The sequence below is a fragment of the Aspergillus oryzae genome, chromosome 2 (assembly GCF_000184455.2).
Source record: "Aspergillus oryzae RIB40 DNA, chromosome 2".
Taxonomy (NCBI): domain Eukaryota; kingdom Fungi; phylum Ascomycota; class Eurotiomycetes; order Eurotiales; family Aspergillaceae; genus Aspergillus; species Aspergillus oryzae.
The window spans coordinates 5,636,946-5,654,945 of record NC_036436.1 but is presented as its reverse complement, the minus strand read 5'-3'; the positions used below and the strand labels follow the sequence as shown (position 1 = coordinate 5,654,945).

The 18,000-nt window shown below is 46.6% G+C and overlaps 7 protein-coding genes across 7 annotated transcripts; 3 read left to right on the top strand and 4 right to left on the bottom strand.

The window, feature by feature from the left end:
* Nucleotides 1-688: 688 nt before the first annotated feature.
* Nucleotides 689-1,790, top strand: AO090003001315 (lipase family protein; the record flags this gene model as incomplete). The annotated part of the gene is made up of 4 exons (XM_001820326.3): nt 689-779; nt 853-1,018; nt 1,097-1,433; nt 1,491-1,790. 4 exons carry the CDS (start codon nt 689-691, stop codon nt 1,788-1,790), a joined length of 894 nt encoding a protein of 297 aa, XP_001820378.1.
* A 2,189-nt stretch (nt 1,791-3,979) lies between these two features.
* AO090003001314 (uncharacterized protein) lies at nt 3,980-4,717 on the bottom strand (the record flags this gene model as incomplete). Its single annotated transcript, XM_023235269.1, has 3 exons — nt 3,980-4,186; nt 4,236-4,580; nt 4,712-4,717. 3 exons carry the CDS (start codon nt 4,715-4,717, stop codon nt 3,980-3,982), a joined length of 558 nt encoding a protein of 185 aa, XP_023090304.1.
* A 371-nt stretch (nt 4,718-5,088) lies between these two features.
* AO090003001313 (zinc-finger domain-containing protein) lies at nt 5,089-5,917 on the top strand (the record flags this gene model as incomplete). Its single annotated transcript, XM_001820324.1, has 3 exons — nt 5,089-5,439; nt 5,568-5,735; nt 5,789-5,917. The coding sequence occupies 3 exons, from the start codon at nt 5,089-5,091 to the stop codon at nt 5,915-5,917; spliced, it is 648 nt and encodes a 215-aa protein (XP_001820376.1).
* A 430-nt stretch (nt 5,918-6,347) lies between these two features.
* Nucleotides 6,348-6,870, bottom strand: AO090003001312 (YjbQ family protein; the record flags this gene model as incomplete). Its single annotated transcript, XM_001820323.3, has 2 exons — nt 6,348-6,509; nt 6,595-6,870. The coding sequence occupies 2 exons, from the start codon at nt 6,868-6,870 to the stop codon at nt 6,348-6,350; spliced, it is 438 nt and encodes a 145-aa protein (XP_001820375.1).
* Nucleotides 6,871-8,879: 2,009 nt separating this feature from the next.
* Nucleotides 8,880-10,612, bottom strand: AO090003001310 (ankyrin repeat domain-containing protein; the record flags this gene model as incomplete). The annotated part of the gene is made up of 3 exons (XM_023235268.1): nt 8,880-8,903; nt 9,647-10,229; nt 10,536-10,612. 3 exons carry the CDS (start codon nt 10,610-10,612, stop codon nt 8,880-8,882), a joined length of 684 nt encoding a protein of 227 aa, XP_023090303.1.
* Nucleotides 10,613-12,641: 2,029 nt separating this feature from the next.
* Nucleotides 12,642-13,398, top strand: AO090003001309 (GFA family protein; the record flags this gene model as incomplete). Its single annotated transcript, XM_001820321.3, has 3 exons — nt 12,642-12,873; nt 12,963-13,215; nt 13,275-13,398. 3 exons carry the CDS (start codon nt 12,642-12,644, stop codon nt 13,396-13,398), a joined length of 609 nt encoding a protein of 202 aa, XP_001820373.1.
* Nucleotides 13,399-15,014: 1,616 nt separating this feature from the next.
* On the bottom strand, nt 15,015-16,802 carry AO090003001308 (uncharacterized protein; the record flags this gene model as incomplete). Its single annotated transcript, XM_023235267.1, has 6 exons — nt 15,015-15,127; nt 15,198-15,215; nt 15,292-15,556; nt 15,610-15,695; nt 15,817-16,051; nt 16,101-16,802. 6 exons carry the CDS (start codon nt 16,800-16,802, stop codon nt 15,015-15,017), a joined length of 1,419 nt encoding a protein of 472 aa, XP_023090302.1.
* Nucleotides 16,803-18,000: the final 1,198 nt, after the last annotated feature.

Genomic DNA, 18,000 nt, shown 5'->3' with positions numbered 1-18,000 from the left:
AAGACAAAACGAGCTAACAAGAGCCGTTCATTGGTCCCGTCCACCCCTGGGACCTGAAGTGGCTGTTCGTCAACCGTTAGGGTAAGGATTTGGGAAAGTCCCCACTAGCGAACCCATGGGCAGGTATGGGAACTATAAACTTGGCGCAGGGACGCGGGCTACTTAGCTTCTCTGTCGTATACACTTTGCGAAGAATTCTTACATTGTAGCTTCCATGATCTGTGGTCTTGGTTTCTGATTCGTTCCTATTACCGTGGTCTAAGCCTCTTCACACTGCCGATCTTCAATCTTGTATTGACCTGCCTTTTCCTATTGTTTTAGCTTTATTGCCTGATGCTCTGGGATACACTACGGTTTATCTTGGCAGATGTGATCTGTGTATCCCACCGGAATACCGTTGAGGAGTTTAACCTCCTGGTGTGGGGGCTACGGTAGTTGGGCTCGGTGACTGCTGCCTGTCTGTGTCTAGGTATATAAGGTTGTTTACGGGTTCCATGGATACCTCTGGATCGGTTTGAAGAAGGGATAAACGGCAGGTCTGAGTACCTCCGGCGTTGTGGTATCACAAGGGCTAAATTCTGGGTTCATAGGGCTTGCCTTCTGTCCCTTGGACCTGTCCTCTCATTTCAATTGGCTTTTTTCCTTTGTTTAATACATATATTATTCTTTTTTGTATAATATTCGCGCAATGCACCATCTCGGCAAAGTTTTGACGGCTTTCGCGGCCTGTGCAGGCCTGGGCGTTGCTGCCCCTTCTTCGGCTCAAATAACCCCTAGAGGTGAGTGCCGAATGCTACCCCTGTATATGGGGTAGCTGTCATATGAGACATCAGATTTTAATGATGAATTCAGAGGTTTCGCCGCAATTCCTCCAACAGCTCACCCTATACGCACAGTATGCGGCAGCAGCATACTGCTCCTCCAACACCAACTCCCCGAATACAAAGCTCACCTGCTCTGTTGGGAATTGTCCTCTTGTCGAGGGAGCGAACACCAAGACTCTGGCTGAGTTTGAAGAGTACGTCTGACTGACTTACCACAAGCACCTATGCATCCAACATCACCCCAAACCAGCTAACATACGAACCAAAAAAAGCAACAAAGCCTTTGGCGACGTAGCCGGATTCCTCGCCGTAGATGAGTCAAACCAGCAGATCGTTCTCTCCTTCCGAGGAACCAGGTCGATTGAGACCTGGGCTGCCAACGTCCAGCTCATAAAGGAGGATGTCGATGAACTCTGTGACGGATGCAAAGTGCACACCGGCTTCTGGAAGTCCTGGGAGTCGGTAGCTACCGCTACGTTGGATGGTGTGAAGAAGGCCCATCAGGCTTACCCTGGGTTCAAGCTCGCCGTGACCGGACATAGTTTCGGTGGTGCGGTTGGGACTCTCGCGGCGACTGTTTTGCGGAATTCGGGATCTGAGGTTGCATTGGTGAGTGTTTTCTCCTGGTTTTATGGTATGAGTGTGGTGCTAACACAAAGGGAATAGTATACCTATGGATCTCCTCGTGTAGGAAATCAGGAATTCGCGGACTATGCCTCAGGACAGGGCTCGAATTTTCGTGTTACTCATTCCAATGATATCGTTCCTCGCTTGCCGCCTCGTCTGCTCGGGTATCATCAGACTAGTCCCGAGTATTGGATTCCCAGTGGCAACAATGAGACTGTTGGCACGGCGGATATCGAGATGATCAATGAGGCGGATTCTGATATGGGAAACGCTGGACAGAAGACGCAGAGCATTGAGGCGCATAAGTGGTATACTGATCATATCTATGAATGCAAATAGATATCGGTCATTTCATTATTGACACTTTCTTGACCTTAATCATATCTAATAAACCATATCAACGATATCAATGATACTTTACAATAGATGGAAAGCTGACCTACAGTACTGTGTATATTTGACACCAATACATATCGAATACCGTGATACTCAATATGGAATATAGCTGATCAAAGATCTTTAATTGGCAAATTGCCGGCAATATAACCCTCATAATCGCACCATTGCCAATGCTCCAAGAAGAATCGCTGAGTCTCCGGGACAAACGGAAGTGATTCATTATGTCATCAAGTTCGTAAGACATGGAGATCATGCCATTAAGAAGTGATAGTTAACAAGGGTGATGTCTTGTTAAGACTAGGAGATTTTTGGCTGTGTTTGCTGCGATATATATCATTATGTGCTCGAATTCGGAGTATACCTCTATAGGATATAGAGAAATAACTATATATGGGTGGTTTTCTGGGTTCTAGCTATTATACAGCCACAAGATATGGAGGTATACTCCATCAATAGTGCTGGCTAACATATAGCCACAGGATATGGAGATATACTTCACACATAGGTGGGTTTCTTGGATGTCAGAAAAGAAGATTAAAGGAGCGAGTATAAAACTCAAGGGCATAAATTCACAGTTTTAACAGATATACTAATATTTCCTTTGTTTGATAGGAGAAGTGACAAGAATGACCCCAATAGTCACTCAATAAGTTGTCACTTAGCTTCACTTATCTATGTAATTACAGCCTAGCTCTATTAACTGTTGAGTATAGTAGTGGAGCGCATTTTCCTCTCATGGTTACTGTATAAATATCTATCACTAAATTTGTGCTCTAAACATATTCATATTTACTTAAGAAAAAAAAACCCCCCAAATATAATGAATTGGCAAGATAAGTAACTTCAAGAATACTCAACTGCTAGGCAGATCAAGACACAAAGACTACTTATATATCTCACAACAATCGTAGGATATACCAATGCTTATTCTGGTGATCTTCGAATGACCGGAACATTGTAAAGTACCTTAGCACCCTGGTCTTGTTCAGAGAGATTTCACTTCATCAAAGCAAAGTGTCTCGTTTTAAGGTAAAGTGTTTGTAAGGTATACTTCAAGTTAGTGACATACAATGGCGGGTAAGATTCTAGCAATATGCTTGAGTAGAGCAATATGGATCGATTGACACAAAAGCGAGAGCATCAGAGAGGAACGTGGTAAAAGAAGCGAGCATCTTAATCAAAATACCCAGACGATATGTGGTGAAAAGCGGCAATTTAGAGGGGTGAACAAGCAAAATGAGGAGATCACAAATAACAAATATAGTTAGGTGAGACCTTGTATGCTATAGCGCTTGCTATTACTTCAGTCCCCTTGACTACAAGAGGATCTTTTCTACCTTGAGACACCTACTGATAATTTCAGCCTCTCCACGCGAGAGGAATTTCCTGAGGCTGTAATCATCTAAGCGGATTGAGAGTGGTATACCTCCTGCGGCGTCATGTAAGCGAGAATAAATGGACAGGGACGCGCTTGTACAACGTGATTAGTTGCTTTCACCATATTATACATTATGAATGACTGCAAGCTACGTAAAAAGTGAATAGAAAATGTAAGTGTCTGAGTGCTGAACGTGAGTGAGCGTAACTGCTCAGCTTCGTAAATCCATGTTGAATCCAATTCTTGATTTCCGGAACTATAGAGGGAATCCAAGCCGTCTGCTGTTTTTGAACAAGGCTGATAAAGATGGTACCACGAGGCCGCTCATCAGTCTCTCATTCAGAGAAGACAGCAGAGCAACGACAAACCCCGAGTCTGTTCTGCTCAATGTTGAGGAGCTGCCGATCTGAAACGCTGCTTTCCATGTCGGCTTTGTGGGAGACAACGCCCAAAAGCGGAAGGGAGCCCTTATATATAAGCGGCGCTGCACTTGTGGTGGTAAGTAACATCGGGTTCCGAGAAGGTGGTTCATCTCCGAAGCTGCTTGAAAACAAAGCGCATCAAAGAGAAACAGGAAAGCGCAAGATATATATGCCCTAATCTCTCTTCGTACTCTACTCCGCAGAAGTCGGTGGTACTCTTGTTGATGAAAACACCGCACGCTTTGGGTATATAGATGCTGGCGTGAAGCCGTGGGCAATATCATCGGGTGGTCCCGCAGGATGGCGAATAATTCTTAGACCGAACAAGTTTATTTGTGTTTGCGTTTCTTCTGAGACTTGTTGCCTCCAACGGAACCTTGACGTCCACCAGATATACTCGTTAACTTCGATAGCTTGACCTTCGGAGGCTGTTTCGAGGCCTTTGATCTTGCTTTGTTGATCATAGAATCGACATCATCTTCGTCTTCATCCTCGTCCTCTTCAGAACCAGACTCATCACCGCCCGCGTTGCGTGTCTGTAATGGTCAGCAAGCCTAATCACACAGCTTAAAGATGTGAACCAACCTCAATCTTCTTCTTCCGTTTGAAGTTACCATACGCCTGTCTTCCCCCATATACCAAGTCATCGTCGTCATCAACGTCGAGAGAATCATTGGCAACAATGAAGGGTGGCGGAGCATATTGGTTTACAGGATCCTCAGCACCAAAATCGAGTACCCATTCCGTTTCGCCTGATTCCGCAGCCTGTCGCGCAATAGCTTCCCTACGTTTCTCTTCCTCCGCTGCAAGAGCAGCCGTGATGGCCTCAAGATCCTTCGAAGGTGTAGCTGCAGGACTTTGAGATTGTTCACCGGGGGCGAATCTTTGGCGTTTTGGGGTTGGAGTGTTTGAACCTTCGGTGGAAGGCGGCTGAGACGTTTCTTTAGCGGCAGCTGTAGCGGCGGCTCTTTGCATAAACTTGAATCAATCAGTTCTGTTCGCTAGACTCTAGTCGATGAAGTTCGTATGATTTCGAATAAATCCAAATTCAAGCGACATACTTTCATTGTAAGAAGACGTGAAGACATTGTCTTCTCTGGCTTGGAGCCAGTCGCAGGTGAGCCGGCCATGACGAGATTATAATAGAAGAATTGACCAAACTAAACAGACCCGAGAACACTTTTCTTGATGTATCGTGCTATAACCATGTAGGTACAACCATGAAGAAAGCGCGACAAGAAAAACATGAGCCAAAAGCGGAACAAATTCGCAAGCGGCAGAATTGGGTCAGCAGCCGCAGGAGAGACGCCGATTGGCTCTTCAAGCGGCGGCGCGAGCTCCCGCAAACCTCACCCTTTGAAGCCGACTTCTCACCTCCGCTTCACCCGCCATCCACAATTGCCCTCTACACCAAGTCCTAGGGACTCAATTGCTCAACATGTTGCCTTTGGCTCGAAGCCGGATCGCGGCGTTCTCTGCCGCCTGGACTCCTCGCGTTGCCGCCCGGGCCAGCTACTCCACCACCGTCCCTCGTTTCTCCGAGAACAGCATCCAAGCCAACGACCCGAACCCCCCGCAACCGCCCAAGCCCAATGTATCCGCCACGAATGCCACTCCTGTTGATGCTATGGGTTCCCGGGATGCGCCCTTGAGGGAGGATGTCGAGGCTGGTGAGCGCAACCGCCAGCTTCAGGCCCCTAACCGCGCCAGGACCTGGGCCGCCAGCCAGCAGCCAAGAGAGAAGGCTATGACTGGACCTCGCTTCGAGCAGACAATCATGGAGATGCAGGTATGTTTAGGCATTATAATTGCAATTGGGTGTTGTGCTGTGGTGGTTGTACGGACTAGATCCGAAGCATGGAACTGCGCAACTACCACGAGTGAAAGACCTATCGGCTAACGATTATCAAAAACTAGCCCCAACCCTATGCCGCCATTGAGCTCATCCACAAGCAGCCCGTCCGCTGGACAAAGAAGAGAGTCGTCAGCTGTGACGGTGGTGGCGGACCTCTTGGCCACCCCAGAATCTATATCAACACCGACAAGCCCGAGATTGCTACCTGCGGTTACTGCGGACTGCCTTTCGTAAGACCCACGTCTCTAATTGAGAGCTGTGCAAATTGCTAATGTTGTATTAGGCCCACGAGCAGCACCGTGCATACCTCGAGTCCCTCCCCGCTACCAGCTACCCTCTCAAACCCACTGGTGACGCCGCCGAGGTGAACGAGACTCAGCGTGTCACCGAGGGTGGTCTTGAACAGCGGTAGAGCATTGGTTTTGGCGTTGATGTTTGTTTGTTTTTCTTGCCCTCTCTTTTGCCTCCAGAAGGGCGTTGTACAGATTGTACCGATCAATGAGTTAGAATAAAATGTTTCCATATCAATCGATGAAGGCTTGATCAGTAATATGGCGCCGTACCTTTTTAGACGTAGATGCTTGCATTATGACAGCCACCTGTGAATTCTAAAAGTGTTCGGAGGGAGTTGGTGGAAAGGGTTAGGCATGAGTTGTTGAACCAGACCTCGTCATTATATATCACCGCGGTGGGAAGATTAGGAAAGTATTGACTGGACTATATCTATTTGTGTCCGATGTTTTATAGAAAGTTTATCAACACCACAGCACCCTTTCTAAGCCCCTCTAACAACATTTGCATAACTTCATAAATCATAAGTTCCCCTTCACATTCGCATCCAGTCACTCGTACTTCTCTCCCTGGATAGTAGCAACAATGCTCCTCGAATGCTTATAAGCCCTGAACTCCAGATACCAAATTCCTTGCCAAGTACCGGTGGCCAGCTTTCCATTAGAAATAGGGATGCTAACAGAAGCTCCAATCAATGCAGATTTAATGTGCGCCTATCGATCAATCAGTACGTGTCTTTCAAATATAATGATTTCCGTGTCGGTCTGGCTATCATGGCTAGATAAAGGGTAAAAATACCGGCATGTCATCCTCTCCTTCCGCCGAATGGAGATAAAGGTCTCCCTCCCGATCATAAGGCGCAATTCGTTCAAGTGCATTGGTCATGTCTTCGCGCACATCACTATCCCAGTTCTCGTTCAACGAGAGGGCACAGCTCGTGTGTTTGATAAAAAGATGTAAGATTCCGACCTTGAAGTTTTCAATCTCGGGAAGTTGATCTCTGACCTCCTTGTCGATGAGATATGAACCGCGGGCCTTCGGAGCGAGGGTGAAGGTTTTCTGAAACCAGGACATTTTGTTTTCGTTTGCGCAATGTAGACCCTTTTTCTTTTTCGGGGGTGGTCTTTGCAGTTGCAGGAAGTCAGCAGAAGTAGCTTTGAAGGCGTGCTTGGGTGGGGTTGAAAGCCTTTCTGAGATGAGGGCAAAGTGGGGAGGCTAATTTGCGATTCGGACAGGACAGTCGTGAATAACGGGGCGAGGACGGCGACGTACCTGGTGTAATGTCTGCTCGGAACTTTTGCGTATGCTTTTGATCGCTTCTTTGAGAGGGGTGGTTGAGGAGTCGCCAAGCTGAGTAAATCCGTCCGATGGTGGGGACAATTTATCCCCCCATCGACGTCATGTATTTTACTTTACACATGATTAATCTTAATCGCTGGTGATATGATTGGACTTGTTGATTGCCCTGGACAGGCTCCAAAATAAGTTCTATACGTACTTGCTGCTTACTTCATCTATAAGACAACCCACAGAGACACATTTGTACTGCCACGTCTTCAAGAATTCTCAGCAGTACAGACATTTTGTTGCACATAAGGGGGATTGCTAGTAGCACTGCCCCAATCAACACTTCCCAGAGCTTTACCGGCATCGGTAGAATTATCTGATAAAACCTGCCCTTCAGGATCAACACGAAAAGGTCCGCAGTTTATGATGCTTGAATTCACTTACATAGTTTTTCTTGCTAACATAATGCCACCAATCGTTACTTCGGAATGCATTATCTGTTGACTGACTGAGTGGGTCATTCCAGCCAGTATTGCGCGTATCAAAATGGGCGTGCTTTGACCATGAGACGTAAACTTTGGGATGATCATTGTTACGGACGCCATTGGGATCATTTGCAGCTCCGGCTTGTATTTCCTCCGTGGTGAGGGTGTTTTGAATATCTCCCCAGGCTAGGTTGTGATAGCCACTATGGGAAGAGAGTAGGGCCCGAGATGGAGCCCACATCTTATTATCATCCCGGGAATGGATGATGATGACTCTTTCCCAATCACTGTTCTTGTGAGGGAGTGTCAGGATCATGCGATGGGGTTCTGCACTCACTAGTCATGACCGGTGTCGATGATCCCTGCAACTTTGGCACCGTCCTTCTCATAGAAAAGATTATATACGACTCGAACCTCGGTATCACTACACCGCTTGAAGGTATAGTATATTGGAAAATCCGGTCCCGCGTTGTTAATGGCCACGCCTGGGTTGCGGCATTTACAACCAACATCGGGATACTCACACTGTGGCGCTGCAGGGGTTTTGTGATTGCTGTCATACACATCATTCGAAGTGGGAGATCCTCCAAAGGCCCATGTAGGATAACAAGGGGGGTGGTTCAGAGCTTGACCGAAGAACCACATAGGAGCGTAGCGGTCCGCAAGCTCCACGCCACCTTGGCCAAGGAAACTTTCCATTTGGTCATCAGAAAGCTGGGTGACGGCTGCTACGAGGCTGACGCCTAAGGCGGCGGCAAGGGTATGCCTGCTTCGCAGCCACATCATGGAACGCAAGATGGTATAAAATGTCCCTATTCAATGAGCTCTGTAGCATCTATGGTAGCGTCAATGAATTCAGTGGTTTTCTTTTATTGTACATTGCTCGTGGGAACGCCTCGCCTTTTATATGTCTGACGTGCAGCCATCTTACAGCTCCTATTCGTGACCTTCCCAATGAAGAGAAATTATTTACCGGAGGATAATAACAAGTAAGAACAGAAAAAAAAAAAAAAAAGAAAAAGAAAAAGAAAAAGAAAAAGAAAAAATAAAGTAAGCAAGTAGCATTCTCCAATCGCATGTCAGGTGCATCAATCATGGCCTAGTAATTGATTGAAACTAGACTATCATGTGAATGAGATTATAGGGCCGGGTCGGTCAAGTGACGGTTGTCCCTTGAACCCAAGAGGCTATCAGATGCTCCGCAAATGGGCTCTCCGGTCTCATGCATGTCTTCGGTTTTTACCCGAAATTTAATCTCACATCTGATGATATTGACGTGATACCCAATGTCAGCTAAAAAGTCCAGTTGAATTAAGATTCTAATCCCCTGGCGAACTAACCCAGATATAGTAATGCTGCTGCTTTGGTCTCCCGATGCTTCATGAAGACTTCTTTGTCTCTTTGTGTGACACCGGCCTACGGAGGGTGTGACGTGCTATCCACTTCAGTCAAGTTAATAGTACCGGAATATGTGGCATTCGAGTATGGTTATGATCTCCGTATCTGACATTAAAGGCCTAGGGTTGCCTAGTTATACTAATCCCCGCTATATTTACATCATCCGTATCTTGCAGCAACTTTACCACTGCCTCATGCCCGTACGTAACAGCATATGATAGTGGTGTCTTACGCCAACTATCCTGGGACTTCATCTCGGCTCCCTTGTCAAGCAGTAGCTTGACTACCGCAGTATGTCCGTTTTCCGCAGCGTAAGATAGCGGTGTCCGATCCCAATAATCCCGAGACTTTATATTGGCCCCCTTTTCAAGTAACATCTTTACTACTGTCTCGTGGCCTAGCTCCGCAGCTAGAAAAAGTGCCGTTTGATCTTTATCATTTCGAGAATCTATATCGGCTCCCTTTCCAAGCAGCATCATCACTACTGCCTCCTGGCCTCTTTCTGCAGCTAAAGATAGTGGTGTCTCACCAAGGCGGGTTGGTGACCTTATATCAGCGCCCATTTCAAGAAGTACCTTTACTATAATCTCATGGCCACGCTCTGCGGCGTGAGCTAATGGCGTCCGATGATTGGAGTCTTGACAATCTTTGAAAGCCCCCTTTTGAATGAGTAGTCTCACTGTGGCCTCTTGCTCTTTCCTTGCAGCCCATGACAGTGGAGTACGGGAATGCTTGTCTTCGGACTCTATATTAGCTCCCCTCTCAAGTAGAAGCGTTACTACTGCTCCCCGCCCTTTCATCGCAGCCCAGGATAGTGGTGTACGCTCCTCTCGATCTTTTGATTCTATCGCAGCTCCCAGTTCAAGTAGAAGTGCTACTACTGCGCCATGGTCGTTCTCCGCAGCAGCCCAAGATAATGGTGTTCGGTGATCTCTATCCTTAGATTCCAGTTTAGCACCACTTTCAAGCAACATTTCAAGCAATTCTTTGTGCCCGCCCTCTGCAGCACGTGAAAGAGGAGTTCGACCGTACTCATCCTCCGATTCAGCATAGACTCTACCAGACTGAAGCAATAATTTGGCGATTGTCAGGTGACCCGATACTGCAGCGTATGAAAGGGGCGTTCGCCCATTTGTATCCTCATAATCAGGATCAACATCGTTCCGAGATAGTAACAGGCTCACGATTGCTTCATGTCCACATTCTGCTGCGCGCGAGAGCGGCGTGCGGCCGCTGAGGTCCCTTCCACCAGCACTGACATCACTTCGGGTTAGCAGCAGCCATAGCATGTCCACATCCCCTCTTCCTGCGGCGTGAGATAGAAGTGTTTGCCCATTTCCGCTTATTCCATTTGTGTTGATCCAGTTTGTCTCTGTATCACGACAGGCCTGCAGTGGGTTTTCTGATACCAGTAGATGGAGATTATCTAGAGCAGTCCCAGTATCTTTTGGTTTCCCTGCTTTGTTGATTTTCCGACTCACTGGACGTCGTTGTTGGACACATAATCGTCTCAAGGGATATTGTGATGGCTTAAGATCGCCTAGATTAATAAACTCAAACTTTTCACACTGTTTTCGTTCAAATCGTTGCATTGTCAGGAATGAATCTTGCAAATATATTGCAATCAGCCGGTTATCCTCGCTCATACCCTCCGTACAATGCAGGATGGCAAGCCCTAGCCCTGGATGCCCTACACCTATGAACCGGAGTTCCAAAGAGATCCCCTTGCTGCTCACAGTTAACGGTCCTTCAATCATCGTGAAGGGGCTATAAGGGACAACATTTGAAGATTCTCTGAATGCGTCTGGCGATGTTGCCAGTAAACCGCCATGGTTCTCCTCTTCAGAATCCGATCTCCAAGCGAAGATGCTATGGTCATCTAAGACTTTCATGATCTCTTCCTGGAGTCTAATGAAGGCATTCTTGCCTTCCCCATAAATCGGTGGCATATTTATTCCAAATATGCCCATGAGACAATATGCTCGATCCTCGATCCTTGTTGTCTCCCTCCTGGCAGCCCATGACATCCTTTGAGCAACACTAGCAGTTTCAACATCATCATCGCCCACCAATATACCAACAGGTATACTGGTAATATCCGATAGAACATCACGTAAGCTCTCCCTAGTCCCCAACTCATTCCATTCATGATCAAGAAAAATAACCCTCGACGGAGCAATCAGTTCCTGAAGTGTCCATCCTCGCTTGAACCATCTACTCTCGGCGAAAGGTTTTGACGGCACATCCGCAAGATATGCATAGCATACGTCGGCTTCCTGGTACCAACGATACATCGAATTGAGTGATTCAGAGAGCTCCGCACTGCTTGTCTTATCAATGCAACACGTATCTATCCAGGCGTATTCATATCCGTCGGCCCTAGCGAACGTACAACAATCTTTGACCTTTTTGAACCCCTTCTTATCGATCACACCAGTCGTTATGTCCTGAAATGTGACCTCCATCTCCTGCCATGTATGCGAGAGAATAGCATATGACGGGGGTTCGCCAAAGAATTCTTCAATGATGAAGTTGCCCGTATCAGAGGGCTTCGTATTCAGCAAACGCATGGCGTAATACTGCGTTCCTCTGCCCCGCTTCCAGGACAATCTTGAGGCAGAGAGGGTATAATAGCAGTTCTAAGCGTGGAACTCCACGACCGGGGACTTTGGTATTTTAGAGCATGAGGGATTCTCGGAGACTTCGATAATAGCCCCATTGCGTTTGGCGGGGCTTGCTAGCGAGGCAGTTCTCAACTAGTTGTGGATATATCTGCAACCCTAATTGGGCGCCTTGCACTCGGGCGCTTAGAGCCCGGCGCCATTGGGTCGCCATATGCAGGGGTTTGTGCTGACCCGTTTGTGTTAGGAGGGGTCGACTTATCGAATAGGGCATGGGTAGGAATGATTAGTGTGGATCGAGATGTGTTATATCGTGAATGCTAATGAAAAGGAAAGAATGTGGTTGTATGTGCAGTGATCTAGTATGGTGATTCCGGTCACCGCTTGAGCCTAGCCCTATCCACGAACCAAACCCTCCCTCCAAAAGTAGATCTCAATGAACAAATCATCTCAAGCACAATGACTCTCAAAGCCGAGAAATAGGTATATAAATAATACAACCTATAGCTTTAGAATACTTTTCAATCAATTAAGCCTGGACAGAAGTGATGGTATCTTGGAAATTGTCACCCATACGTACAATGCATCAAGGCCAACCCCACAGAAGTAACGATGTGCAAACCGCAATCTACCAGGAACTAGAACTCTAAACTCAAGGATTACAATAAAGTTGTTTCTTGGCTTTCCAATCTTCAGAGCCTCAGATGACGAGGGCCATGGCCCAAGAGCATCATAAATCGCATTTACATCGCAATGACATCATCCGCGATTCCCGGCTTTTTGGTGGCGTACACAACCAACTATCATGCCCCTTCTAGATTCTAGCAAGGTATATATATGAGCATTGGCAGGAGCGAGTATAAATGAATACATTCCTGAGTTCTCACTTGATTCTATGTTGCTTAAGCCTCCTGCAGCTTGTATTCCTGTAATCCGCCGGCCTTTCGTGACCTCTATCATTCGCGCCGGCCAGCAAAGATCTCGGAGCTCTCTTTCTAGAATCATAAATCACTCGGTCTCAAACTATCGCAAATTCAGTTCAAGTACCCCAAGAATGGCAGAAGATATGCCGACTGGGGGTGATCCCTTTCCGAACCCCATCTCCGGTACTACCGACGAAGCCAGCTGGAAGCATCGCCCGCCATACAAGGTCCAAACAGACGAAGAATTCGGTCCCGTTAAGTGGACCGGAAGGTGCCAATGCGGACAGGTAGAGTACAAAATAAATCGAGAGAAGCCATTGAAGTCAAAGTACTGCCATTGTCGGGGATGTCAAGTATTGCACGGTACGTGATTGGACAGAATAAGAGTGCTTTATTCTTTGTCGGCGATGTATTTGGAGCATTGAATCAGAAGATACTAACGAACATAAAAGGTGCCCCGTTCCAATGGGCCACTATATTCCACAAGTCCGACATAACTTTCACCAAAGGTGCTGATGGCTTAGCCTTCTATTCCTCGACGGAGAAGTCGAGAGAGTATATGAATCCCACGAAAGTGTCGTGTTCGTTCTGTCGGACTCCGATTATGGATGAGGGACGCAATGTTTGTCTTCTATTTCCTGCGTCTATTGACTATGGGGAGACGCATGAGAAAAGAGAGAAGTGGATTAAAGCATTCGAAGTAGAGTGAGTTTTAACATTTCTTGTTTAATTTCGGAATGATCTTATACTAACCAGCTTTGTAGGTGCCATATTTTCTACAGCCGACGAGCCGTCGAGATTCCAGATGGAAAGCCGAAATGGTCCGAGTTGGATGATAGTAGCGAGCTATTGGATGATTCGGGTAACCCTAAGAAGGGTGAATCATGAGGTTTAATGTACAATTTTTTGGCAGATTAGCAGAGAAAATAAACACAGCCGAAAATATGAAGATTTAAATTGCACGCACCTACAACACTGTCCAGCATAAAATTAACATGCAGCATAAACAGGTAATATCAAACCCCACTCACTCCATGTTACTCTCAAGTAACCCAATCTCGTATCAGTACGTGCCCTACGCTACCCTATATAGGTAAATGTACTAGTTAGCACTATTCCACATCAAGCTAAAACCTTTAATTGCCTTGTTTTTCTCGTTATACTAACCCCGCTTTCCAATCAATTGTGGTTTGAAAAATGCTACGTTACAACTCAGCCTTACGCTCAGGGGTATCACGGCATCTACTGGACCCATATATTAAGACCCATACCCCTCGGTAGTTAGTAGTTTAGAAATACACAACTTTGATGCTTTTAAAGATTTCCTCTTTCACTGCGAACTCCAAACGAAAAACTTCATATCAAAATGGGTCCTCAACTGTTTCTGATCGTGGGATTGTTCCTCCAACTGCTCTCTGCCCACGAGCTACATCCACGCGCAGGCCCTGACTGTCAGTTCTCAGTGGCCGCCTCCTACCTTGGAGAAACTTGCGACACTTTCACTAGGAGGTGGCATATTGATCGTGCCACATTTCTGTCGTTGAATCCCGGTGCCGACTGCTCCGGCCTTGCTGATGATCGCACTTACTGTGTGCAGCCAAGTCCGTCGGTCTCGGCTACTTCTATGGCAACGACATCGTCCACAACCACAGCTACCTCTACAGCGGCAATGTCTACAACCACCGATATCTCTACAGTGACATCATCCACAAGTACCAGCAGTTCTACGGCGACATCGTCAACAAGCACTGGCGGCTCTACAGCAACATCGTCCACAACTGCCGACAGCTCTACAGCGACAACGGAGTCTGCTACTCCCACAGCTAGCTCCGAGTCTTCCGCCACATCTTCTACCGTTCCTCTGCAAATCACAATGATTCTTACACTACTACTATCTCTGTGCTTCATTTAACCGGGAGTTCTCAACAAGCGTGTCAATGCAAATCAACATATGTACCACAACCGTGACTCTCCAAGAGCCTATGAGCTTCTCAACACTTGAATGATATTTTTGAATTGACGACAAAGACATGAGTGCTTGACACAGAATATTCAGTCCATCTTCAGAGTGATCTATTTATTTGTAACATATTCTGTATTCTAGTTATTCTATAAAAAATGGCACTCTTCATAACCCTCAATTCCCACCAAAACCATTTGAAGGTGTAAACCTGATAGATTACCATTCTAGAAGGTATACCCCTATTATCCGCCAAAATTTCCTCACACATCCTCCGTCCGTTCAAGACCTTGTTTGCCACGAAATCCGCTATATGTGTGCCCCGTCGCACTAGACATAAAACCGGATCTCAACGCTTCCGCAAAATGGCGACGTGGCTTGCGATGATCGATATTTGCTTGCCACTGCTAATGTAGCACCTATCTGGTCTTACGCTTTGGTGAATATCACCTGGATCGGTTGCTATATATTGACCTAGTATTGCTTTCCCTACTTTGTATTCTTCATGATGTTCGTAGCCGAAACACTGGATACAGATTTAAAACTAGGGCCGAGAAACACTGAGCATTTCCTGCTGCTCGACCGTGAGGAGGTTGATTTTGTCGATGGTCACCGTGAACCGGAGGGAGGAGATATCTAAGAAACTGTCACGCATGCCTAGTAGAAGCAGTAATATGGTCTAAAGACGAATAACACAGAGGACATCATGATATCTTGGAGCAGCCACTCTTCTTAGTGAAGTAATCTTTAGAATAATACAAGATGCAATGATGTTTAACGTAAGTCAGAGGACTGCCGTAAAGCGCCTACTTTCACTCTACCCCGACTTAGCCTAAGTGCCCAAATCGCTAGTGTAACGCTAACGTCCATAAAGTCAAAGACAAGGGCTCCCCCGAAGATAATAGCATAGTAGGTCCATGCCGCAGATTTAGAGACGGACATGACGGTCGCGAAGATGGCCCAGGGGAGCATCCATAGAAAATTCGAAGCCAGAGCTTGATAGAGGTACCAGCGTGGCGAGGCTGCAAGGAGAATCGCTGCAAGCTGGTAGTTGAGGCCGTAGAATATATATGTCCAGTCAATTTGCTAGAAGAGTGAGTTGGTAAGTGTGTGGAAATGAAACTGGTCCCAGGGCCTACCTTCCATATCCGCTGGGTTATTTGGGCAACGACTGTGGAGCCGGAGAGATAGTAAGCAAACCCCTGGATTCCACGTATAGAGAGGGCTATACATAGAATGACTTCGAAAACAAGTGCAATGCCACATGAGGTAAATGCTGGGCGACAAATATCTAGCTGTATATTAGCCTCATGTCTGCCTGTCCTCAGGACAGGAAAGCTACATACCCATTATATCTGACTTCGTAGCCTTGGGATACCGTATCTCCACGCCAGCACGGTCACGCCATACTCCCCAATTATGTCCAACGAAGGTTAACGTCGATTGCTCAAGGGCCTGGACAGGAACCATGACAAGTCCCCACCGGATTGTGTTGAAAACACCCCATGCTGTTGCGTAGTTCTCGCCAAGCAGAACTATTCTACTGACCAACCAGAGATAGATAGCGTTGCGAATAGCAGACTGCGAAAGTGTATGAACTCGGTCGGATAAGAGTTTTTAAAGCTTCAACACTGGGCTTTACCCTCTGTGTCCCGGGCTGTGATCTCTGTAGCTTGAAGGTTAGGTGAAGGAAATATCCCAATCCGCAAAGAGCAGAACTCATGTCGCAAGCCACTCTGATCCAAGCTTGCGTATTCACTGTTGGCTGAAATGAACCAGGATGAACCTTGGACAGAATTAATAGGTCGAGGATAATATTGACAATAAACTTTGTTGAGCTGATAAATAGTGGTACATCTGGATGATCTAGCGCGCGTGTGCAGCATGACACGGCTGTTTCCAAAGCAGATGATAAGGCTGCGATAGAAGATATCCGGACATATTTCAGAGAGGTTTGCCGGACTTCTACCGGCATAAATGCCGCCGCTAGACTATTTGATGCTGCGAGGAAGATCCCTGTCATGACTGTTCCCAGCACAGTCTGCACTACTATAATGGTATATGATAGACTTAACCGTGAGGTTACAGATCTGGCTGATTTGTCTCCTATAACGAGCCAAGCCGATCTTGGAAAGCCATCATTCAAGACCTGGACAATAACGCCAATATAGGTGTATATATCGGTGGTAACAACTTGACTAGAGTCAATATTTGCAATCCACAGCTTGCTGAGAGTACTGTATAGAGCAGGGAGCGCGAAAGCGCCTAGATTGAAGATGAGGGATCCAAAGTAGCTGCTGACAAAGTTACAAAACTTAGACCTAGTCTGCATAATGGTGGATACTCACCTCTCTCTGTTCCATAAGCGAGGCCTTGGGGATTCATTAGCCTCCTCTCTCTGCTCATGATCAATCAGCCTAGCGCAGTTTGTTACCCCGGTCTTTGGAGTCGGATTCATAGTGAAGTGCGTAGATCAGATGTGGGGTTGGATATATGACAGTTAAGCATGCTCAAGAACACGAAGGGCGGGGTAGGAGCAGCTTGTGACCATGTGACTCGACCTATCGAAATAGAGCTCATCACAATCTGTTTCCATAATGAGAATTATCTACAAGATGGCCGAGCTCACGCGTCTGGTTAGGTTCCTACCCCAAAAAAATCACCGACCCGTCAGATAGCATGGAGGGCTCGCCGCTCCACTGTAGACCAGGAAATTTGTTCCGATATGGTATCCAGCAATTACCACCGGCTGCGAAGATACCACATTCCATGACAATATCGAGGGCCTCAAAAAGTGGGCTACAAAAGGCATTCGAGTCAATATGAACTACGGACTTCCGCAGTTGTGGTATACGGTCGTGAGAACTCTGGAGGCAGCGCGTTTCAATAGAGACCTCATCTTTCCGGCATAAATTGATGAGAATCCCATGGATGTTGGAACAGAAAGGGTTGCAGATCCTCTGAGCAAATACACAACCTAGTGGAACAATGCTCGCCGCTCGTATAACGAAGATCCAAGATAAGCCTAAACCCGAGCCCCAAAAGCCGGATCTCTATGCTTAGATGTATATCCCAGTTGGTGTGATTCTCAATGGTGGGTCTACGGTGATGAATGACGCCTGGGGTATCAACGTGTACAAGCCTACTTGCACAGCTATGTGAGCATGCTGCTGCATCAATGGTTACTCTTGAGACATTCTCTCTGCAGGGATTTATAGTTACAGCTCTAGTGTCTCTGTAAGCCGCTTAGAACTACCCGAAGCTGTAGTTTAAATCGCAGATTTGATATTATCTGCAATACCTCGTCGGCATATTCTTGTCTGTCAGCTTGCATCCAAAATACCATGATGGGTGGAACTAACCACTACAATAATGTTTTGCTTTAGACTCTCATTCAACATCTAAACTTGCTATTCTCCGGCCTGAAGCTGTTTATCTTCAGCGTCTCACAGAGCAGAATCCAGAATATAAGTGGCAAGTGCGTTGCCAGGTTTGCGAGATGTAAAGACTCCCATCACTTTTGTGTCTAC